Source organism: Molothrus aeneus, chromosome 1 (genome assembly GCF_037042795.1).
Source record: "Molothrus aeneus isolate 106 chromosome 1, BPBGC_Maene_1.0, whole genome shotgun sequence".
In the NCBI taxonomy this organism is placed as follows: domain Eukaryota; kingdom Metazoa; phylum Chordata; class Aves; order Passeriformes; family Icteridae; genus Molothrus; species Molothrus aeneus.
This window is the reverse complement of record NC_089646.1, coordinates 146,860,996-146,881,976: the sequence shown is the minus strand read 5'-3', so window position 1 is coordinate 146,881,976 and position 20,981 is coordinate 146,860,996. Positions and strand designations below refer to the sequence as shown.

General features: G+C 36.8%; 1 protein-coding gene across 2 annotated transcripts in view; it reads right to left on the bottom strand.

Annotated features, from left to right (window-relative positions):
• KHDRBS3 (KH RNA binding domain containing, signal transduction associated 3) overlaps positions 1 to 20,981 on the bottom strand; it is a 90,173-nt gene that overhangs the window by 54,154 nt on the left and 15,038 nt on the right. For both annotated transcript variants that reach the window (XR_010785112.1, XM_066566702.1), the window contains exons 2-3: positions 9,499 to 9,617; positions 230 to 346 (exon numbers count right to left, since the gene is read on the bottom strand). Coding sequence is in view for 1 of the 2 variants with exons in the window: in XM_066566702.1 (XP_066422799.1) it covers positions 230 to 346; positions 9,499 to 9,617 (236 nt within the window). In the remaining variant the exon portion in view is untranslated. The remainder of the gene's footprint in view (positions 1 to 229; positions 347 to 9,498; positions 9,618 to 20,981) is intronic.

The following is a 20,981-nucleotide window of genomic DNA, read 5'->3' as shown; positions in this document are numbered from 1 at the left end:
GCAATTTAGCTCCCATAAAATTCTCTGCCTTCCATTATGTGACATGTATTGGCTTGATTCCACTGCATGTGGAATCTTGGCTTGACTGGCTAAAGAGAGACATTAACCAATAATCCACATTAGGATCTCCTATGCTTTTGATTTGTTCCAATTTTCATTACAAGGTTTGTTCCCCTCCTCAGAAATTTAAGGTAAGTATCAAAACTCCTCTGGCATAGTCTGGCCTTACCTTTGTCTTGTCCCTCATGGAACCTTTTCCCAAAATAGACATTTTTGTCAGTGTTTCTTCCTGTAAACGCTTTAGAGAATTACCACGTGGACCCAAAAGTTTTCCCACAAAGTTGAACTGTAAGAAAACAAAAAAAAAAAACAACAAAACAATACATTAACCTTGTTGGATTTTAATTGTAAATTAGTGAGCAATGAGTAAATTAAAAGGGATATTTTGCTGAAACAGCTTGTGGTCATAGGTGCAAATGATTAGATCATAAATTAAAAAATATTCAGTACAATCACATAGTACAATTAATAGAATGTCAGTGGCTCCAGCAACATAGAAGTATCTGAACTCAAGGATAACGTGGTGTCCAATACAGGCTGCCAGGTCAAGAGGAGCCTTGACAAAGCCCTCTTGCTCCAGCTAAGAGGAGGCATCGTGCCCAAGGCTTCTGTCCTTCTGAGGGACTCCAATCACCCCAACATCTGCTGGAAACGTGGCATGGTGAGCTGCAGGCAGCCCTGGAGACTCCTGAAATGGATGTGGGACCATTTCCTGACCCAGGTAACAGACCTGCCAGAGGGTAGGCATTTTGGGATCTGCTGGTCACCAAAGCAAATGGGGACATCAGGATTGGAGGCAGCGATCATGCATTGGATGTGGATCAGGTTAGGAGTAAAGTTGGGCTCATGAATTTTAGGGAAGCAGACTTCCAGCTCTTTGGGGAGCTAGTCAGTGGGATCCCCTGAGAGAGTGCCCTCAGGGATGAGGGAGTGGAAGAGAGCTGACAGATCTTTAAGGAAGTCTTCTATTGAACACAAGAGTTAGTGATTCCCAGCAGCAAGAATTCAGGCAAGAGACCTGCATGGCTGAGCAGGGACAGGCTGGTCAAACTAAAGGGCAAGAAATAAATATACAGACAGTGGGAAGTTAAGACAGGTGACCTGGGAAGAGTACAGAGATGAAGTATGGTTGTGTAGAGCTGGGGTGAAGAAGGTCAAAGCACAGCTGAAACTGAATCTGGCAAAAGACACAAAAAGCAACAGAAAGGGCTTCTCCAGATGTCCCAACCAGAAAAAGAAGGGTAAAGAAGGTATTGTTCCCCCTTCGCCCTGATAAACAATGCTCGAAAACTGGTTACAACAGATAAGGTTGAGGTACTCAAGAACTGAAGTGATGCAATCACATTAAAAATATAGTTTTAGGCAGAAATAAAATATACTGATGCTGAACAGCAAATGAGCTTAAGCCTTATGGCCTCAAATTTATGAAATAGTTTGTAAGTTCTTTCTTTTTCCCTCTACTACCATGTCACTGAAGAGCCAAGATGGGCTGCACTGATCTCCCTGTTCATCTGGAGTTACTTGAAAGGACCTAAAAATGGAGCAATGGCAGTCCCAAATCTCTTGCTGCTCCACTGGAAGTGCTGATGGAACAAAGGCCCAGCTGCACTCACCCTACAATGCAGAAAGTCTACAGCTCCAGTTTATTTCTTTCAGCTTTGAACAAAAAGAATAACAAGCATTAACGGTCAACTAAATATGGAAATATAAGTTTTTTCTCCTTACTAGTTAAAAATTCAATTCTCAATGTAGACCTGACACAATACTATTGAGAAAATGGCTTACAGATTACTAAAGTCCACAAGGCTTATTAAATTTAAGGCCTTGTATGAACCAGTCTTTTCTGAAATTATCAGGTCACATCAAAAAATTCTCAGGGAATTTCTTTAATTTTTTTATTAGAGTTGTCCATTTTTTTCATATAGCTCCTAAGATACAGTCAATAAAAATATTAATCAGAAAGATTGAACAGATACAGGCAGAAATTTCGCTTACTGAGAATATTCAGGACTCAAGGCCACTGATGGGGTCCTGTGCAATTGAATTTACAATCATTATCTCAACAGAAAGTTGAACATCTGAAGGCACAGATGTTCTCTAGAGATTCCTTTATCTTGGACTTCTGATTTTATTGTTTCTGAAGATATAACTAAGGAGAGCAAACAAATTGAAACAATTTGTAACAAATTTGAACCTCGAGATGTCAATTACTCCTTAGCGAGAGTTTCCTTAAAGGAAGCTCATAGTTCAGCTCAAAGTAAAGCTTTCATGTAGAGGAACGCCATCTCAGTTTTTCAAGCATTACTTAAGATTACTTATGTCTACTTATAACAGCCTTTTAAGCTACTGGGAACAAAAATAAACATTTACTCTTTACTGCAGCTATATTCTTTCAGTTAAAACTAAGTAGTTTAATGTTGTGTAAATCTAAAACTTGATGTACCAAACTTAAATACCTCCAAAAGTTGTCATTTTTAAAAACCATGAAATCTCTAGTGCCAAAGTCAGACACTACAGAAGCTATACAAGGACTGCACAGATGACATGTTCTAGACACATTTAATGAACATAAAAATGTATTGTCTGCATCCTGAGATCCACTGAACTATTCTTTTCTGTGCACTGAGGCTCCAAATATTTGATTTGACAAGTCTGAAGCATAAGAAACTTGTGTTGCAAGTCTGAAATTCTGCTGATTTAAAAGCACAATGCTTCTAGGTGGAGCTTAAAAACACAAACAAAGGTTAGTAAAATATGGCTTGAAACGCACTCACAAATTTTTGCTCCCAAATAGCAAACTGAGAGGCTTTGGAACATTTCAGTTGATTATTCCATAAATAAAATCCATTTATGATATTGAAGGAATCCATTCAGTAGAAAACAGATCATTTACTTTGAACAGGTAATGCATTTTGTTCAAACTATTGGTTTATCTCCCTTTTACATCAAATTGGAAACATCTGATCAAAGGTTTATTTTGAGATATTTCATAGATTCAGAAACACTCAAAGTATCAGTCACTAAGTTACTATTATTACTTATACACTGTTTTCAATCAAATAATAGAATATCTCAAACCTAAAGGTACAAATCCAGCACACAGTGAAAGAAATGTTATTTACAAAATTAACAAATCCTGTTTATCTGCTGGTGTTACAGCAGCAAGTAAGCCTGGCAGATTCAGGTTAGCTCTTACACACGATTGCTCACATACAAGTTGCATGGGTGCTTCCCATGTTCCACATTTGGGGTTTATTTGCCCCAAGATCACAAGAACAAAGAATAAATTCAGGTTTACTATGGAACTCAAGCTTATAAACTATCTCTGAATTAGATACAGTGGATAGTAACAAACAGACATCTGAGCTGCTCTGCCTGAGTCACACCAGTCACATTCACTAGTGCTGGATCAGAATCAGACATGCCAGATTCCCCTCTTTACTCACCCCCCTCAAACAGCACAATTGCCTCCAAACTGCTCTAAATACTAAAAATTGTCCTCACCTTCACCAACTTCAGCTTAACATCGTATTAAAGCAGTCACACTGTACTCCAGTGCAAGCTGGAGAAGCTTTCAGTTCTACAGGACAGATGAACTCTTTAAGAGTCAACCATAAATGTCACTCTACACTGGACCTTTGTCAAATCAAGAATTGTCTGTGCACCAAGACAGCTTCTAATGTATAAGGTAAGTACCAGTAAACTATGGACAATGGCATACAAAAGGGGAGATGAAATTCCCAACTCAAATTTGCTTCTAGAGCAGCTCTGAAGGATTTGGCAAATATGGTATCTCAAGCAAAATTACAGACATCTTTGCAAAAACAATATCAAGACTCAGATTAACAGACCAGGGAGCAAACAATTAGACAAAATGGGAAAAATTAGCACCTCAGTTACACTTCTAACCAAATAATATTCTGCTGTTGATAAATGGTACCCTCTGAACAAAATATCATCCAATAATACATTTGTTTGAGCAAAAGGATGCAAGATTTGAGAGATGTTCTTATTCCTAAAATCTGCGATCACTGAAACCTGTACCTCTGGTTTACTTTGTGGGTAAAGATACAACAGGCAGTGCAACAGCCCTTCCTCAGATTCCTGGGACATGGGATTTTTCTCTTGACCATGGTGTCCATTAGCTGGCAAATACTGTACTGAAGGAATGTATCTGTTTCCCTTTTACAGATTATCCTGAAGTCTGTAACAAAAATCTCCAATTTAAAATACATTTTAAATATAAAACATCTTTCACAATAGAAGCAATAAAAAATTATTATAAGGTTTTTGCTTCAAAATAGTCTCCTTTCTTAGCTGTTCATAAATACTCATTTTAAGAAGCATTTTTTCAGTTATCATAGAATGGAGTGTATGGGCATCACTTTGTAGCACCCATTTCCTCAGAATCACCAAATCAAAACATGAGTTGAACAGTTGTCTAGAGATCTGCCTCCTTACCACAGCACTGCTTGAAACTATTCCCTGAAAACATTTCTGGAGAAACACAGTTACAAAGAACATTCAAAGAACATGATATTCTCTTCAGAACCATTTGACCTACTATATGAATTATAACAAAAAAAAAGTCTAATGCCAGTGCTACTGCATTTTTAAATGTATATATTACAGAAAAGGGGATATAATAGAAGAAGTAATCCTTGTTTATCCCCAACCAAGGCAAGTCTGCTAAGAATGGTTCATCCAGCTTAAAACACTTAGTGAAAGTATAAATGCTTGACCAAATGCTTTCCTGCAAAGCTTTAAGCACTCCATTGTTATTAAAGCCATGGAAAGCTTTCTTCACATATTAGTTTTCTGCAATGGTTTCAATGTGACAGGGTCACTAGAAAAAAAAAAAAGTTAAGATTCAGAGCACTTTCCCCTGAAACAAGGCAAGCTTCAAGGTTTTTCCTATTCATCTCAGAAAGATAAAGTTTTTATAGAAAGCTAAGTGCTTCAAGCATCAATGTTACACCACAAACTACTCTCCTTCATGTAACATGGTAATAGGTCTTTAAACATTTATTCATAGCAGAAAGCTTGGTCAATTTTGCTATAAAGTTGCTCAAAAGTTTTCTCTGCTATTACTCTTGATGTTTGTTCCTCCACATTACTTCTGGTTATGCAATGACATTTTCTCATTTCTGCTTTAAGAAATATTATGAAAAATTGCTTTCTAACTAGTCATGTGATTAAAATATTAATCTCTCCATGACTTTACATAACAATGACAGATATATTGTATATGACAATTATATTTTAGAACAGGTATTTTCACTTTAAAAGTTGAGCTAAAAGGCTTAAATGGATACCAGTTCCACAGGTCAGTAACTTTTGAGGAAATATATTTAAAGTATCACTTTGGGGAACAACAGACCATTTCTTCCTAACTTCTGAGATTTACCCAGTATTTAACTGTAGATCTATGAGCAATTTTTAAAATGGTAGCCTGTCAAAATGGAAATAATTATTCCCCACAGTTTTGATCCATCTCAAGGAAAGCCATCATGATTCCATTTACCACCCATGGAAGCTATTTTTTTCACCTAATTCAGAACACCCAAGTTCAGCAAACTGTCAAAGCAAAATCAGGGTTCTGAGACTAAACTACTTCACAATGCATATTCATTAAATGTATGGGAGAGGGTAACACCTTCCTGCCTCACAAGTACACAACAAAGCTCTAAAACGCCTTTCCTACGTGATGGCTCTTCATAGCAGAGCTGGGACAGATCCAGAATCCCTCCACAACTACATCAGGACCTTCCTTGAGTGGCCAGCTCACTTTTTACGCCTTTAAGTCTGTGCAAGTTTGAAGATTATTTTCAAGCATGAAACACAAAAGAAACACAGGTATTAAGCACCACATTCTCACAAACAACCCACAGTCAGTTGAGGTATTCAGCAGATCAAAGAGCAAGTCACTCTAACCTCAGTGCCCTAAGCTGACAAGATCTCATTCCACTATCTGCAGTTTCAACACCCAGCATGCACATGGACTCCTTTCTACAGGTAACTTGATTTAGAAATCAGTTCTACCTCAAAAAATTGGCCCTTTTCCTATAAGGTTGCATAAGCCCAACCTCACTAATCCTTACTTGTAGTAGATGTCCCAGTCAGAACAGGATTGCAGACAGCATTACCAAAACGTATTCAAGCTTCACCTAAATACCTCAGATTAATTTCTGTATCACAGCTCTTCAGGCCTCTTGGAGGCATCTGCAGAGCTGGACTAAACCAAAGAACTCTAAGACCCTGCACAACCATATTTTGAAAAGATATGACTGGGCCTGCAATCTATAAAGGAGTTTCCACAAGGTTTTGTCTTACCAGGTAGGACTTTATGTCACCATATCAAGACATAGTAAATCAGGGACTTTTTTTACAGGAGTTTGTAAATAACACAAAGAAATTTATTCAAATGCACAACCAGCTTCAAGGAGAAACTGAACATAGCTCCTGGGACTAATCATCTTGAGTTATTGCATAGCACAGACAAAATTCAGGTTGTCTGGGTTATTCCATCACCTTCCATCAAGGCCCAGAGATGAAAAAAACCCCTTTAGACCAACTATCTATAGCATAAGATTAAGCATGTTAACTAACACTGCCAAGGGTTGAGTAAGAAAAAGGTTCCAATTAAAGGATTTAATTACAGAGTATCACAAAAAGAACCAAGAGCTCTTAGGCAGGAGCCCAGTTAAGCACATCACCAGGAACATTCAACCACTTGTGCACTAAGCAAAAGACCAAAAACTCATCATTTCTCAGGGTGAGCAAAGATGCCCAAGAAAGTGCAATACACACTTTTGAATGCGAGGTCTACCGGTTTCTTTTCCAACAGAAACCCAGCTGCTCTGCACTTGAGTTGAAGAGCTTCTGCTGCACTTAACCTGTCACCTTGCAGGGCTGTCAGAGGTAATTGCACAGGACCCAGCCATGGGCTCATGAGAATGGATCTGACAGGACAGGAAATGTGAGCAAGCATTACCATGCCAGGCTGATCTGATCAGAGCCTGCACTGCCTGACCTGTGTTGAGACTATTATGATTTATTCAAGGAATCAGAGTTACAGAAAAGTTTTTAAGAAGGAAAAGGCAGTGTAATATACATTTCAGGTCTAGCAAGCGGTCTTGTTTGGGGGCAGTGCACTGAGGGGTTCTTTTGGTTCACAGATGTCTTTTATAACAAAAATTAGGATAGGATTAATTAAATATCAATATACATAAACAGCAGAGGCATCTTTCTTTCCCAGAGTCATCCCTGGCAAATATAAACCAAGGAATAATTATCTACCAACCCTGTCAAGGGAGTTCACCAGTTTTGTCATGCACAGTTTGTCCTTAGTGAAGCCAACTTGGCTGTCACCAATCAGCCAACATGGATAAATATCCAATACATGCACTCTTACATACAGTTCAGGGGAACCAAGATGATTGGAACAACCCCGTATCTATTCCACAAATCTTGACAAAGCATCTCTAACTCCTGATCCCCCCTCTGAACATATGAAATAGAAATAGGATTAGCACCTCAAAAATTTATTGCTGCAAAAAGACTTTGCTCTCCCATGTTCAGGCATCTAAAACTCATGTCACTTACTGAAGACTAGAGTATCCCACGACAAGGTTCTTTGCTTGCCATGTTGAAGCTATGTCACTTCATACATTATATCATAATTTATTAAATCTCAAAATAAAACCACAAGCCTGGTTCTAATACCAAATGACAGAAAATTGCAGTGACTTGTTGTGGTTTAGGGCAGGTGCTTTTCACAGGTATCAGGAGTACCTATCATAATTCTGAACTGATACTCCCTATACAGTGAGAAATTTTCTGTTCATTTTGACTTTACAGAACCTTTAATGAGCAACCTCTATCAAAAATCCATCTATATGCAATAAAATGGAAATTTCTGAGAGAAGTTGAGCCCCCAGATATTGGGGTAAAAATATTCTTAAATATTAAGAATCTACGATTTTATTCACTCAGGCAGAAGAGAGATTTATGCGAATAGAGGTATTTTCCTTTCTGTGGAGCAGTCCTAGTAGAGATGTAGGAACTCACATGACATGTCTGTTCTGCACAGCTGTTTTATTTTGCACCCCTGGACCTGCCTGGACATAAGTTCAGGCTTCCTTCCATAGCACACACCAGGCTTTATTCCAGCTCAGTGTTTTTATGGGTCAGAATCAAACAGCAGAGCAACTCCAGCCACTCAAAATATGGCAAGGACTTTCCTACTAGCTATCCTAAATAAATTCAGTGTTTAGTCCTATAAGGAAAGTTGACACTAGATAAAGAAGCAGAAGTATCTTTCAGAAAGCAGTGTTTCCCTTTTTAATAGCCAGTTTGCCTTTCTTGCCCCTGAGCTCAAGTACCTACATCTCAACATTCAGAGGAAAACCATCCTGTTTGCAAACACTGACCATGGAACAAGGGGTTCCTATATTTTACCTTCCCATCTTCATGTTTCTGCATGCTTGTATATAGCTCTACTTAGCCATAAAGATGACTTAAGTCAGAGTTCCCAAGAGGTGTCCACATGATATGCAGCCTTGCACTCACTCAAGGAATATTTAATGAAACTTTGAACAGCACCAAGGAAATCCCTGCAAGTTATCCCGCACAGGCCTGTGAGAAAAACACTGATACTGTGCAGAAAAAAAAAATAATTATGAAAGATTTTCCTAAATAGGAGGGAGGAATGGTGACTTTTTTTCCTCCATGAACAGATAGTCTTGAAATTTCTAGTAGGTAGAAAAAGCCATTTCAAACAAATTAAAAAATGCTAATCTGATTGTCATAACATTAACCTTAAAATTTTAAGCAGTACCAAAATAATAAAGTTCCACAGCCTACTGAATGTTGCATAAATGCTTCCAGGCAGCAATATTTTAGTGCAGGATAATACTTGGCAGTAAAGAAGTGTTAAGAATTCATGGTGGGCAAAGATATTAATGAAGCAGTCTCTACCCCTCCAGAACAGACTGCATAATTTAGCAGTCAAGCTATAATTCATTCAAGAATAACAATGGCTGAAACTTAAGAGGATGAGAAGAAAATTTTCACAATTAGTTCCTTAATGGTGCATTTTAAGCTGCACTTCCAGCTACAATAAGAAAGTTTCAAAGTCTGGCATCAGATTCAACTTCAAAATTTGTTTTTCCTTTTGATATTCAGAAGAGGGGGATCCTGCTATCCCAGAAATATGGTTCAGTTATTGCTCTCAACATACTGTTTTGTGTGATCAGCACCCCTTTCCTGCACATTTATTCCAACAAATGCAGAATGTAGGAGCTCTAAGGTAGAATCACTTCTACCTTAGTAAAAGTAAGGTAATAGTTTCAAATGTTACATTAAAGAATAGTTAAATTACTAGTGAAGTATCTTTTATAAGAACTTAAATTTATCAAATATGAAAACTGGGCTTACCTTTGGGAATTGTTTTACTGGAATCAGAACTTTTTGTCCCAACTTCATATTCTTATTGATGACTACATCAATATACTTTTCTTCTTCCTTTCCTTCCCCTTTTTGGAATTTTTCAATTTCTGTTAAAGAAAAAGTTGTTTTTTAGTTAAATGCAACAATCTAAAACCCAAGAATCTTCAAATTCAGTATAAATAAATTTCAAAGCTAATACTGTAGGGCATACTTATGACATATTGTCTAATCAACACATGAATTGGTTATACAAGGCCAATAGGATAAAACATGTTTCTCTTTTTTGTATATTCATGTTTATACCAGCACCTTGAATTAGCACTACAAACACTGTGCTCACTTAACACTTAGGGTACTTTTTTTTTTTAATATGGCTTTTTTATATGGCTTGTGAAAACTATTCCTAGATACCTTTGAGCATGTATAAATTAAAAAACATAGCATAGTTTAATATTGAACAATTTTCTTCCTCTTCTATAAATAAAGTATCAGTTTTAATGGTGGCTTTCTACAGTGGACTTAGGAACAACTGTCAAGTTAATCTTTTGGAAATTCAGAAATGTAATTGAGGCACATAGATCATACCCAAAAATCCGAGATTAGTGTTATACCAACAATGACATTATTAGGAATGGGATTTAGAAGTTCAAACTCTGGCTTGCATGGCTCAATTCATTCCAGAGGTACACACAAAACTGACTCTTGATTATACTTTTCTCCAAATATTGACTCTCCAGTGTGCTAATGAAAAACTGCAGATTTTATTTCATTAGAGAGGATTCATGAGGAGCATACAGGGAGATGAAGTGAAGCAGTTCTGCTGGGTTGGGTCCATCATGCTGCAGCTTTAAAGATGTTAGAACACACCAAAACCCAACTCATTGCACAAGTGCCAGAGAAGTTCTCCTGTGGGAATCTAGCACTGGTCCTCCACAAGTACCTCCATATATCTTGTTCATCTGTTACAACAAGAAACACCCTTCTACTCTACTGGACCACTAGAAATTAAGGACATTCATCAAGACCCTGCAGCGTCTTTAATGGGAATGTGATCTTAGGCTGAGAGGAGAGTATAATGAAAACTTGAACACAAAGAAACCAATTAAAATATAGGAGAAACCAGCCTTTAGTACACTTTCAAAGACAGTCTGGTTTGAAATTAGGTCCATATTGAAATTATGTCCATATTCTATTATGGGCACATTATCCATATTCAATTATGTCCAATAATTGAAATTATTTTATATTCTTAAAAACAGAATAAACAAAAAAATCTCTAACTACAAAAAAAAAAATCCATGCATTATTAGGATATTTGTTTAATGAATACCAGTCCATTTCAATTTACCACTACAGAAATTAAGATGCCAGTGTCTTTTTTCACAACTGAAACTTAACTTCCATTCAAGTTTTAACTTCACTAACACAAAACAGGAAATAAACAATTTATCCAAGTTACTGTTCAGTCCCTGAAAACTAAAAAAGTCAAACCAGCCTCAGACTATCTGAAGGCTTCTTGAAGGAAAAGAATTCCCCAGCTGAATTTTCAAAACTTCTTGTCAAGTCTCTATGAAGTTTTTGATTCCTATGGATTGTAGCAATGTAAAAATTCTGGAGAGCCCCTATCAAATCAACCTTGCTCCAGCACGTCCTTTGTTTCATCATGCTCAGTTAAAAAAAAAAAAAAGTCTCTCCAGCCCCATTATCCCACCAGCTAACAACAACTGAAGAATATTCAATATTCAAGAATATTTCAATATTCAAAATCTATGTCAAAATGGAAATTTGGAAATGCCACATTACAGACTAGGGAATTATGGGCAATTAAACAAATGTAAAGTTACATCAATTTAATTTGGAACTCAATTCCAGGTGAAATTGAGACTAAAATTTTAGAGGGTTTGACGTTCCCACTCAGGAATCAGGTGACCATTTAGAAGTCAGTTTCCAAATATCAGATTCATGTGTAAAAGCATAATACTGTCACAGCATTCAAATACAGATATACCTCTAAAACTGCTCTTTCCTCATATAACAAGGGCAGCAGTGACAAAGCTCTTTGATTTCTCTTGAAAAACAAGATTAGGTACGTAGAGGCTTTTATGTTATACAAGTAGAAACACAACACTACATTTTAAGGCTGCTGTTGGTATTACACTGTTAGTATAAACATTCAAAGCTTAAAACTGACCAGAAATTTGCTAATCGTTAGCAATATTTTACACCATGAAATGCTGATTATTAAAACTGTAATTAAAATACATCCATTTTTAATGACTGAAGCAAATGCAGTTTCAACAAAACTTGATACTATTTGATTCAGTATTGATTTTAAATGTTAGGACTAAAATTTTTTCTAAGTCAGAAAAGCACAGTTAAACTCCATTAAATATTAAATTCAATTAATACATTTTGCTGTATTTTTTTGTGACAGAGCAATGCACCAAGACCTCCCAAGTAGTTCAACTGAACCCAGCCTGATGCAAGACATTTATGAGTTCTCAGTCACTGTAATTACTGTTACAGTAAAGGACTTTTTCCTGAAGAATCTAAACTTACAAAATAAAAGTACCTTCAACATCAAAGCCCACCAAGTTTTTATGAACTGGTAAAGCTAAAAATTTGTTTGCTCATGTTGAGTCATATGCTGTTATCCCCAAAGGCACAGCATGGCATACACTGCAAACCCCCTGCCCACCTGAAAGTGAGAATCACAACTTGATGAATCAGCAGTGGCTTAAGGAACTTCCTAGAAATTACCAAAAAAATATTACACCTGGAAATGAGTTGTTTCAGACACCTCAGATGCACTTAAAATGCAGTTGAGTTAAGCACAGAGTTCAACTTCAGTAACACTCTTCAGCTGAGCCAGCAGCATAAATCCCTTAAGAGATCAATACAGTGCTAATTGTATTTCCTAAATACTTTAGCTCAGAAAAGTTATTTGAATTGGTATTTGAAGAACTTGGTTGCAACAATGTGATTAATGCTAAATATGCTCATAATATGGGACTACTTTGAGCTGATAAAAAACATAAAAAGACCATTCTCTTCTTGCTCTAGTAGATACTGAACTTCAAGTCACTAAAGTAATTATTAAAAGAAACACATTACTTACTCCTTAAATCAGTTTTTCTACCTCAAGTATCTACACACTTTATTGACCATTTTAAGCAAAACCCCTTTATTCTTTTACTTGCACTGTTTAAACAACGTTTTTTTTCTTGAAGAAGCTACTGAAACCCATTAACAGGCTGCAAATCAGCTCTCAGCAAAATGGATCACAATTTTCCCCATTTGTTTTAAAGACAAATTACTTTACTAACAAACAGCCATAGCCCATTGCCAAAGCAGTACAAAGCAAGATTAAGTAATTTCTTCCTGCTATGGTCTAATGTTAATCAAACTGATTTAAGACTTTCTGCCTCTTCATTGCTGTTGTAAAAGACTTGGGTTTGTATGAACAAAGTCCAGTCCACTGATCACATTTAATCTCAGATTTTACTCTTTTTTTATTTCTTTGCACTTGAAATCTAAAATGAACATGAAATACAGCTAAGCATTAGAATTTTATCCATATCTGCACAGCTCTTGAAATATCATTCACATACATCAAGCTTTAGATAATTAGGGAAAATCATGCCAGATCACACAGGAAATCCAATCAGATTTTCAAGGTCAAATGGATAGGAAGATTTGCCTTTTCTTAATCCTTAGATTACATTCTGCACTGCTTTGCTATATGAAGCAATGCCATTTCCTAGATCACAAACAGTAAATAAACATGTGATTAAACTTCCCATAATGCTAGAGATTAAAATCTCATGTTCTCAGACCAAGGATGCAGCTAATGCAACAGGAATTTACCTGCATGCAGTAATAACTGCATGGATGGATTTTTTTCTTTAGATTTAATCATAGCAGAGATCTAAGCAATGATTAGTCCTCAGTTAATTCACCAAATAATAGTGGTAAATACATCAGATAAGGACAGAGTAGAATTGTTTCATATTATTCTTCAATTAGAATTAATCTTCCTGGGGCAGAAGTACAATCCAGGATTCTAGCTCCCTCAGCTAAGCCAATATAAATACTTGTGTTTAATGCTGAGCAAAGTGATGCCCTATTTATCTGTAGTAAATCAATATAATAGATATAAGAACTAATGTTCTTATATCAAAGTAAACAGAACCTCAAAGTAAACAGAAACGTTTACTGCATTTGTCCTTAAGGCAACATTTCCTTTAAACAAGATCAGGAGAAACAGAAACCAGGTCAATTTGCCTGGAAATCCTTAAGAAAGTTTCTACTTTATTTCCTGAGATTCAGATGTCTTACCAAACACACCATTATATCCAAATTATTTTGTACTAACTTTTTCCTGCTTTGGATGGAAGAAAAAGTGAAAAATGCAAGGCTCATTCAAGGACAGCCACATGATCACAGCTTAAGAGAACAGGGCATTGATGGAACTGCACTGCAATTGCACTAGAAGTAGTTTCCACATTCATTTTGAAAGTGAAAATATTCTAAGAATTACATTATCCTTTAAAAATGCTCCTAAATCAAGTGGGTTTGAAAATTACTAACATTATACAATAGAAGCAACTAGATTTTGCTTTATTTGGGCAATTTTATTGCCTTGTATCTAAGAAAAGGAAACATCAAAATTTAGACTGACTCAATCAAGCATGTTGTACAACTACTGAAGCATAGCCCAACAGCAATATATTTCTCAGTGAATTCTCACAACTTCACAGTTGACTTAGAAAAGTCACACCCTCCTCAGTTCAGAAAGCTCTTTAGTCAAACTGAAGGCTAAGTATCTTTACATATTTTCTCTGTCCTTTTAGCTCTTGAAAACTCACTGCTTTTGCCCATTGATGGAGACAGAACGCTGAGCTCGATGGCCATTTCCCTTGGCAGCATGATTCCTTTTGCTTTCACATCAGAAACAAATCAAAGTGATGGTACTACAAAAAACTGACCTTAACTTAGTAGTTTGCATTTCATGAAGACCCCCCCTTGAAGGAACACAGTCAAGCTTTGGTAAGAGACAAGCTCCCAGAGGAAAAGGAGGCTCCAAGTCAGTTGTAGAGGAATTTCAGAAAAAAAAAAGTTTTTCCTTAATGGACAAAAACTGACAGTATCATCAGCATTCCATACTGTTTATTTGGAATTTTTCACTGTGGCAAAACCCATAATTATATCCAAGAAGACACATCTTAATACCTGTTCTTAAAAAAATATATTTAAATTTTCCTAACGAAGCCAAGTCATAGAATTCTGCTGTGCTGGATGCTAATTGCCCACAGACCTTCCAGGATTTCTGTAAATCCAGAGTACACAAGGGGTGAACTCAATTACAATTCTAAGTTTAATTAAATTGATGAGAGCTTAATCTCATTATTGTTGTAGTAAAATGGTCTTGATTGTGCTTTAGATTATACATCTTTTACCCTGGACTCCTTTATTCCCTGTCCTAGTAGGGGATGATTCAAAGTTCTTTGAATCAGTACCTCTCCAACCAATATTTCTCATCTTTTGAGCTGAAAACAGCACTGCACAGCACCAGCTTGAACTAAAATCACCACACCAAAGCTTTAATGCATTCCAAAAGGCTTGCTGAAATCAACCTTATAGACTTCTTTGCAACAGACTCTAAAAGACCTACTACTCATTCCCTGTCCTCTTGACCAGCATGAAAGCTGCACAACCTTCCCAATTTCTGCACTAAACAGAAGATGCAACTTTAGCCTCCTACTTTTGAGTATCTTAAAACATGTCTAGTATAGCCTACTTTGCTTCAAAGTAGTTTCTCTGTGCAGACACACACAAAAAAAAAAAAAGGCAGAATTTCCCAATTTCAACTGTATATGGCATCCCAACACCCCAGAAAAACACACAGTTAAGTTCAGCAACTTAACATTTTCTGATATGAGTAAATGCTTGGACAAATATCACTTTTTCTACCCTCTAAGATGTTTCCAAAGTAAATACTAATTAGTGTGTCTTCATAAAAAAAAAAAAAAAAGAGGGAAAATTAGGGAAAGAGGGAAAATCAAACAAAAATAGCCTCAAAATATTTAAAATAAGGAAACTAAATATATGTGGTATAGCAAAATTTAGACTCATCCTGAATGTGTCTAAAACACAAATAAAAAATGCAACAGAATTTTCAATTTTTAATGCTGTTTTTCTATTAATGTACCCACCCCCATTCCTTTAAGAGCCTCAGAAAACTTCACCTATTCTCCTCAGCCAACATTTTAATCCTTTAAAAAGTCCTTTCAAAAATTGCAAGTTTTGCATCCATAATAGGTCCTAATTCTGAACTGGTAGAGAAAATAAAGCATTAAGAGTGTGAATTGTGCTTAAAAAAACACATTAATTTGTTTCAACTAATGCTCATTATTACAATAGTTGAATTCCAAATAACTGTCTTTCATATACCACCTTAATTTTGTAAAAGCAACTGACAATGAATCTAATTTCAATTTACAATAAAATAAGCAGTTCATGCCAGAATGATGTCTACAGCATTCAGAACCCTCAAATTAATAATAACATGCCTGTTGAAGGACTCAAACCAATCTTTATTTAAATTGCATTCACAGGCATTATAAGTTCTATTTTACAGTCTAGGTACTACTATCTGCACTGATCTGAAAATACATTTCAGTCACCAATATGACAAATATTTTGAATGTGCTTTTTTATTTAAGCAATTCAAAACTAAATGAACACCTATTACCTTCACATCAGAAATGACTCCACTAAAATCTGTTTGAGCTGATTAATACTAGCAGTAAGGGAGGAAGTACCATAGTATGAACTGTCAAAATCATGTATAAGGTATTAACAGATATTTAATCAGTCTTGCTCAGGAAGAAAACAAGATGTAGACAGACATCAGTCCCATATCCTCAACCTACTCCACTGAAAATTATTTATCTCAGTGTGAAGATAACTTATAACAAAATGCTAAAATCAGCTCTATTATTTACCCACTGTACCTACTGTACATTTACCTACTGCAGATCTTTCTTTAAGCATGAATATTTCTAAATTAGCAAGGTCAGGCATTCACTAACTACAAAAAGTCAACTCATTTGTTCTTTAACTTAAAAATAAAATCTAATATACAGAGCATCTTAACACTGCTTGGTGCATAGGACCCAGGCAAAATGAAATTAATATTCTGTATCAAGAGTCCTTACAAGCAGCTGTTCCACCTTTTTCATTTCAGCATATGAACACAGCCAGGTAGCTCTTGCACAAGATTTCACTAGACATTCTGGTGAGAGACCAAGAAGGGTCTATAATCTTCCTTCTTTATCATGTACATAGCACTGCTGAGTACTACAAACTTTCTGTGACTCCCCTGACAACTTTCACAAGAAAAGGTGTAAATCAGATTTCAGCTGAAAAATGGACACAACTTGCAGCTCTCCATGTGCAAATATCACATTTTAAACTATTGCCAAGGTGAGGTAGTAGCCATAGAACATCCAGTTGTTGACCCTTACAACAGATAGACTTGAGTACTATTAAGACAACACTTTAAGGCACTGGCAAAGACTGCAGTCTAAAAATCTGCCAGCAGATTCAAACAAACCATACTCAATACTAGAAGATAGCTATGCTAACAAAACACATCCCTGTGTTTTGTATAACTGATACTTCCATAAATAAGTGCACAGCTGTTTACTTACATTATGCAAGATTTATGTAGCCATCAGCAAGACCAAGAAGTGTTATCTTCTACTTCTCTAAAAATCATTTTTAGCCAACTAGAGTTTTGCCAGGGGCCTCCATCCCAATGACAAAAGGCCAGGGTAGAGCCTCACACTCTGGCAATCCTTAATTCAGGAATGTGTCATAACCCACTGATAAATACCAGTAAAACACAACTTACAGCTTCTGTAAGTCACAATTTACTAGAAACCATCACTACAGCAGAAGTTTCAGGAAACATGCCCAAATACTGAGGGAGCTGGCTGATGCCATCAACAGGCCACTGTTTTTGTAAGGCCATGGTCATCAGGGAATGTCCTTGATGCCTGAGGCAAAGCAGTCCTATCTTCAAGAGCAGGGAGGAGGATCTGGGACACCACAGCAAGCTAAGACACCTTGATCTCTTGGAAGGTGATGTAGTAAACAGCTCTTGAAAACCATTTCCAAGCACAGAAGGTCAAGATGATAGCAGTTTGCACAGATTTATGGCAGGGAAGTCACACACACTAAACAGCACTATGAACAATGTGAGATGAGACAAGAGCTGATGTGTCCACCCCATCTGTAGTAGGGCTTTTGATAAGTTTCCCACACCCCATCCTCATGTGGACTGATGAGGCACAGGACAGAGACATGAGGCAGACTGAAAACTGAAAACTGACCTGCCTGGCTCAAAGGACTCTGTCAGGGGCATCACAACCAGGCCAGCCAGGGGCCAGACAGCAGGGTGAGCTCTGAGGGTCAATGATATTTAACATGTTCATCAGTGACCTGGCTGATGGCACAGAGTGCAGTTCCAGCAGCTTTACACAGCAGAAAACCAGGAGTGATCCAAACACCCGAGGGATGTGATGACACTCAGAGTGCCTGGAAGAGGTGGAGGAATGGGCAGCAGTCCTGTGCAGTTCAAAGGGAAGTGCAAAGTCCTGTGCCTTTGGAGGAATAACCTCATACAAGAGAGCCTCATGCCTGGAAAGCAAACAGCCAGAAAGTAGCTTTGCAGAAGAGGACCTGAAGCTCAAACAAGCTGAGCTCCAGCCAGGAAGATGCACTTGCAAAGGCCACCAGCACCTGGGCTGCACCAGAACAGCACTGCCAGCACTGTGGAAGTGGTGATCCTTCCTCTCATGCAAGTTTTGGCAAGATTTCTGCCGTTTTCTTGAAGAGTTTTGAAATTCTTTTTTGGAGGAAAGATTTGTTCCATCTTCGGTATTTAAAAAAAAAATACTAGTTCTAATAAATCCTTACCCCAGCCCAAGATTTATTTCTCACTACATACTGGAACATAGAAAGCCATGATTTGTTACCTGAAAGCATGGTAGAAATCAATGTTATTCATTCATCATAGAAATGCTAAAACAGTCCAGAGAAACAGATAAGGACAGACCCAGGGTACAGCAGTCCATTGTTTTCCCTCTCCATTGTGCAAGGCTGAAAATGCACACAGCATGCAGCTCTTCCCACTGCTTCCCAGAATGCAATATTGTCCAAAATGCATTTTCTGTCCAATAAAAACTTGTCACTGTCCATATTTCACCCAGGGTTAGGGAAAGGAACAGAGATAAAGCTATTGGAAGTATCTATAGTGCTTTTATATTCTTATGTTTAATTCAGTGAAATTCAGAGTTAGCACCAGACACTGCTATGACTTAAACTCACACCCACTGATCCTACACAAGCTCTACCAACCAGTATAACCTCAATCTTACTACAGAATTGATAAAAAACATCTGTCTATTCTGTGGCATTGCAGTGATTGAGTGAACTCAAAGTGAATGCAATCACTGCTTAGAGGCTCTAAAAGATGAACCATTGAAAACAGTATAGGCTGGAGTAATCTTCATGCAAAGTCTCTTGTTTCAACCTACTGTTTGTAATCTTCTCATTTTGCTGATTTTTAACACAAGCTTCCTGCTCCTTTGATATAAATTTCTCAGAATCTGAGAAATTCTGTGTCTGAAACTTTGTTTACTAAAGCACAAACTACTGATCTGCAAGTGTGCTATGAAAAAAGTAATCTTGTACAGAAAGAACACAAAACCACAAAACAGGTGTATGTCATGGGTCATAAAATAGATGAGTTGCATATTTTACTCTGCAAAACAACCAAAAAAAAATCACAAATTTTAAAAATGCTTTCATAATATTTATGAAAAAGGTAACAACCTAAAGCATTTGAGCATTCTGACCCACAGATGTAGGAAACAAAACTGTGGACTGTGGTTGGCACATGTAGACGAAAAGGGGCTAATTCCAACACACCATCCTGGATCAGGTTAACACAACCCTAATCCTCTAACCTCAAAGCCAGGTTGGATGGGCTTTAAGCAAGCTGGTCCTTGTTTGTGGAAGGTGTCCTTGCCCATGGCAGGGGGGATTGTAACCAGATGACCTTTAAGGTCCTTCCAACCCAAACCACCTCAAGATTCCTTCAGGAGGCCATGACTTCCACTACCAGCAGATAAAAGATGTAAAGCACCTTTTGACAAAATTATTGTAAGCAGTACCTTTATATTTTGTCACCCATTACAGTCCTGGGCTGCAGTAATGTAACTTGGCAGGAAAAGGCAGCCTGCATATTTACTGTCCTATGGGAAAGTGCAGCTTAAAGAAATTTGTGTGGTAATTTTTTGTATGAGCTTCAACATAAATTGGATGTTAAAAACTTCAAACATCCAAGTTAAAAATTAACTAGAAGAGGGATAACATTAATTACAATCCCTTTCACATGCTCAATAGCAGGCAAATCCAAATTATTTTCTGTGTATGAAGACATATATTACACAGAATAATGCATATTGCTACCACGTTCAATTTTTTTTTCCCAAACATTATGCTACTAAACTTATTTCTATGAAATTAGTTGAACCACTTTGCAGAATTGTAGAACAAGATCAGACTCCCCTAGAAGTGTTATAAAACTTGAAAGTCCATCTTAGGGACTCAATCCAGCTGTAAATCTTAAGGAAAGGACCAAAGATCTTTCAACAGACCAGTTTTTGCAGGAAAGCAGCCACATCTACAGCTCTGGATAAATCTCTGCCTCTGTAGGACCATGTGCCTATCCATGCAGCACCTTCCCTGAAAAAGGCAATCTTCCAACTTTCATGGCATCTGTGAAGAAAAGAGTTTTTTTCCTTAAACTAGTATTTCTAGCATTGACCTAGTAGAACATTATGCATCTTTCCAAATTTAAGAAAAACTGCAACAACCATGTTTTATACCTGCACAAATATCTGAAGTAACTACCAACTTATGCCAGTAAGCTTTTGCAGAAATACACCTTACAAAGCTAAAATACACTACAGTTTTAGTAGTATTTATGGTGGGTTTTTTTTTTTAATTTGTTTTTTGGTGGGTTTACTATGGTGTGGTAAGAAACAGTTCTGACTCAAAAATCTTTCTCTAAAGAAATTATCTTCATGTTTACCTTAAATGTAACTAAGCAGTTAGTTCTGGTTAAGTTATATTTTGACCTAGTAAATTTGTTTACAAAAAGCATCTTTCTTCAGTAAAAAGTATTTTTAAAGGTCTGTTTCTTTCCAACAGACGTGGTTATGGTATAACTGTAAGAATCAGGAAAACTGCATGTTCTGTGCAACTCAGCAGTCAAGACATTACAAATTCATTTGTCTTAATGGTTTGTTTTGAAGACAGTTTAAAATCAAATGCTTATATAGAAATCTAAAATGTGATGCCCAAGTTTTACTGCAGCCAAATTATGTCATGAAGTT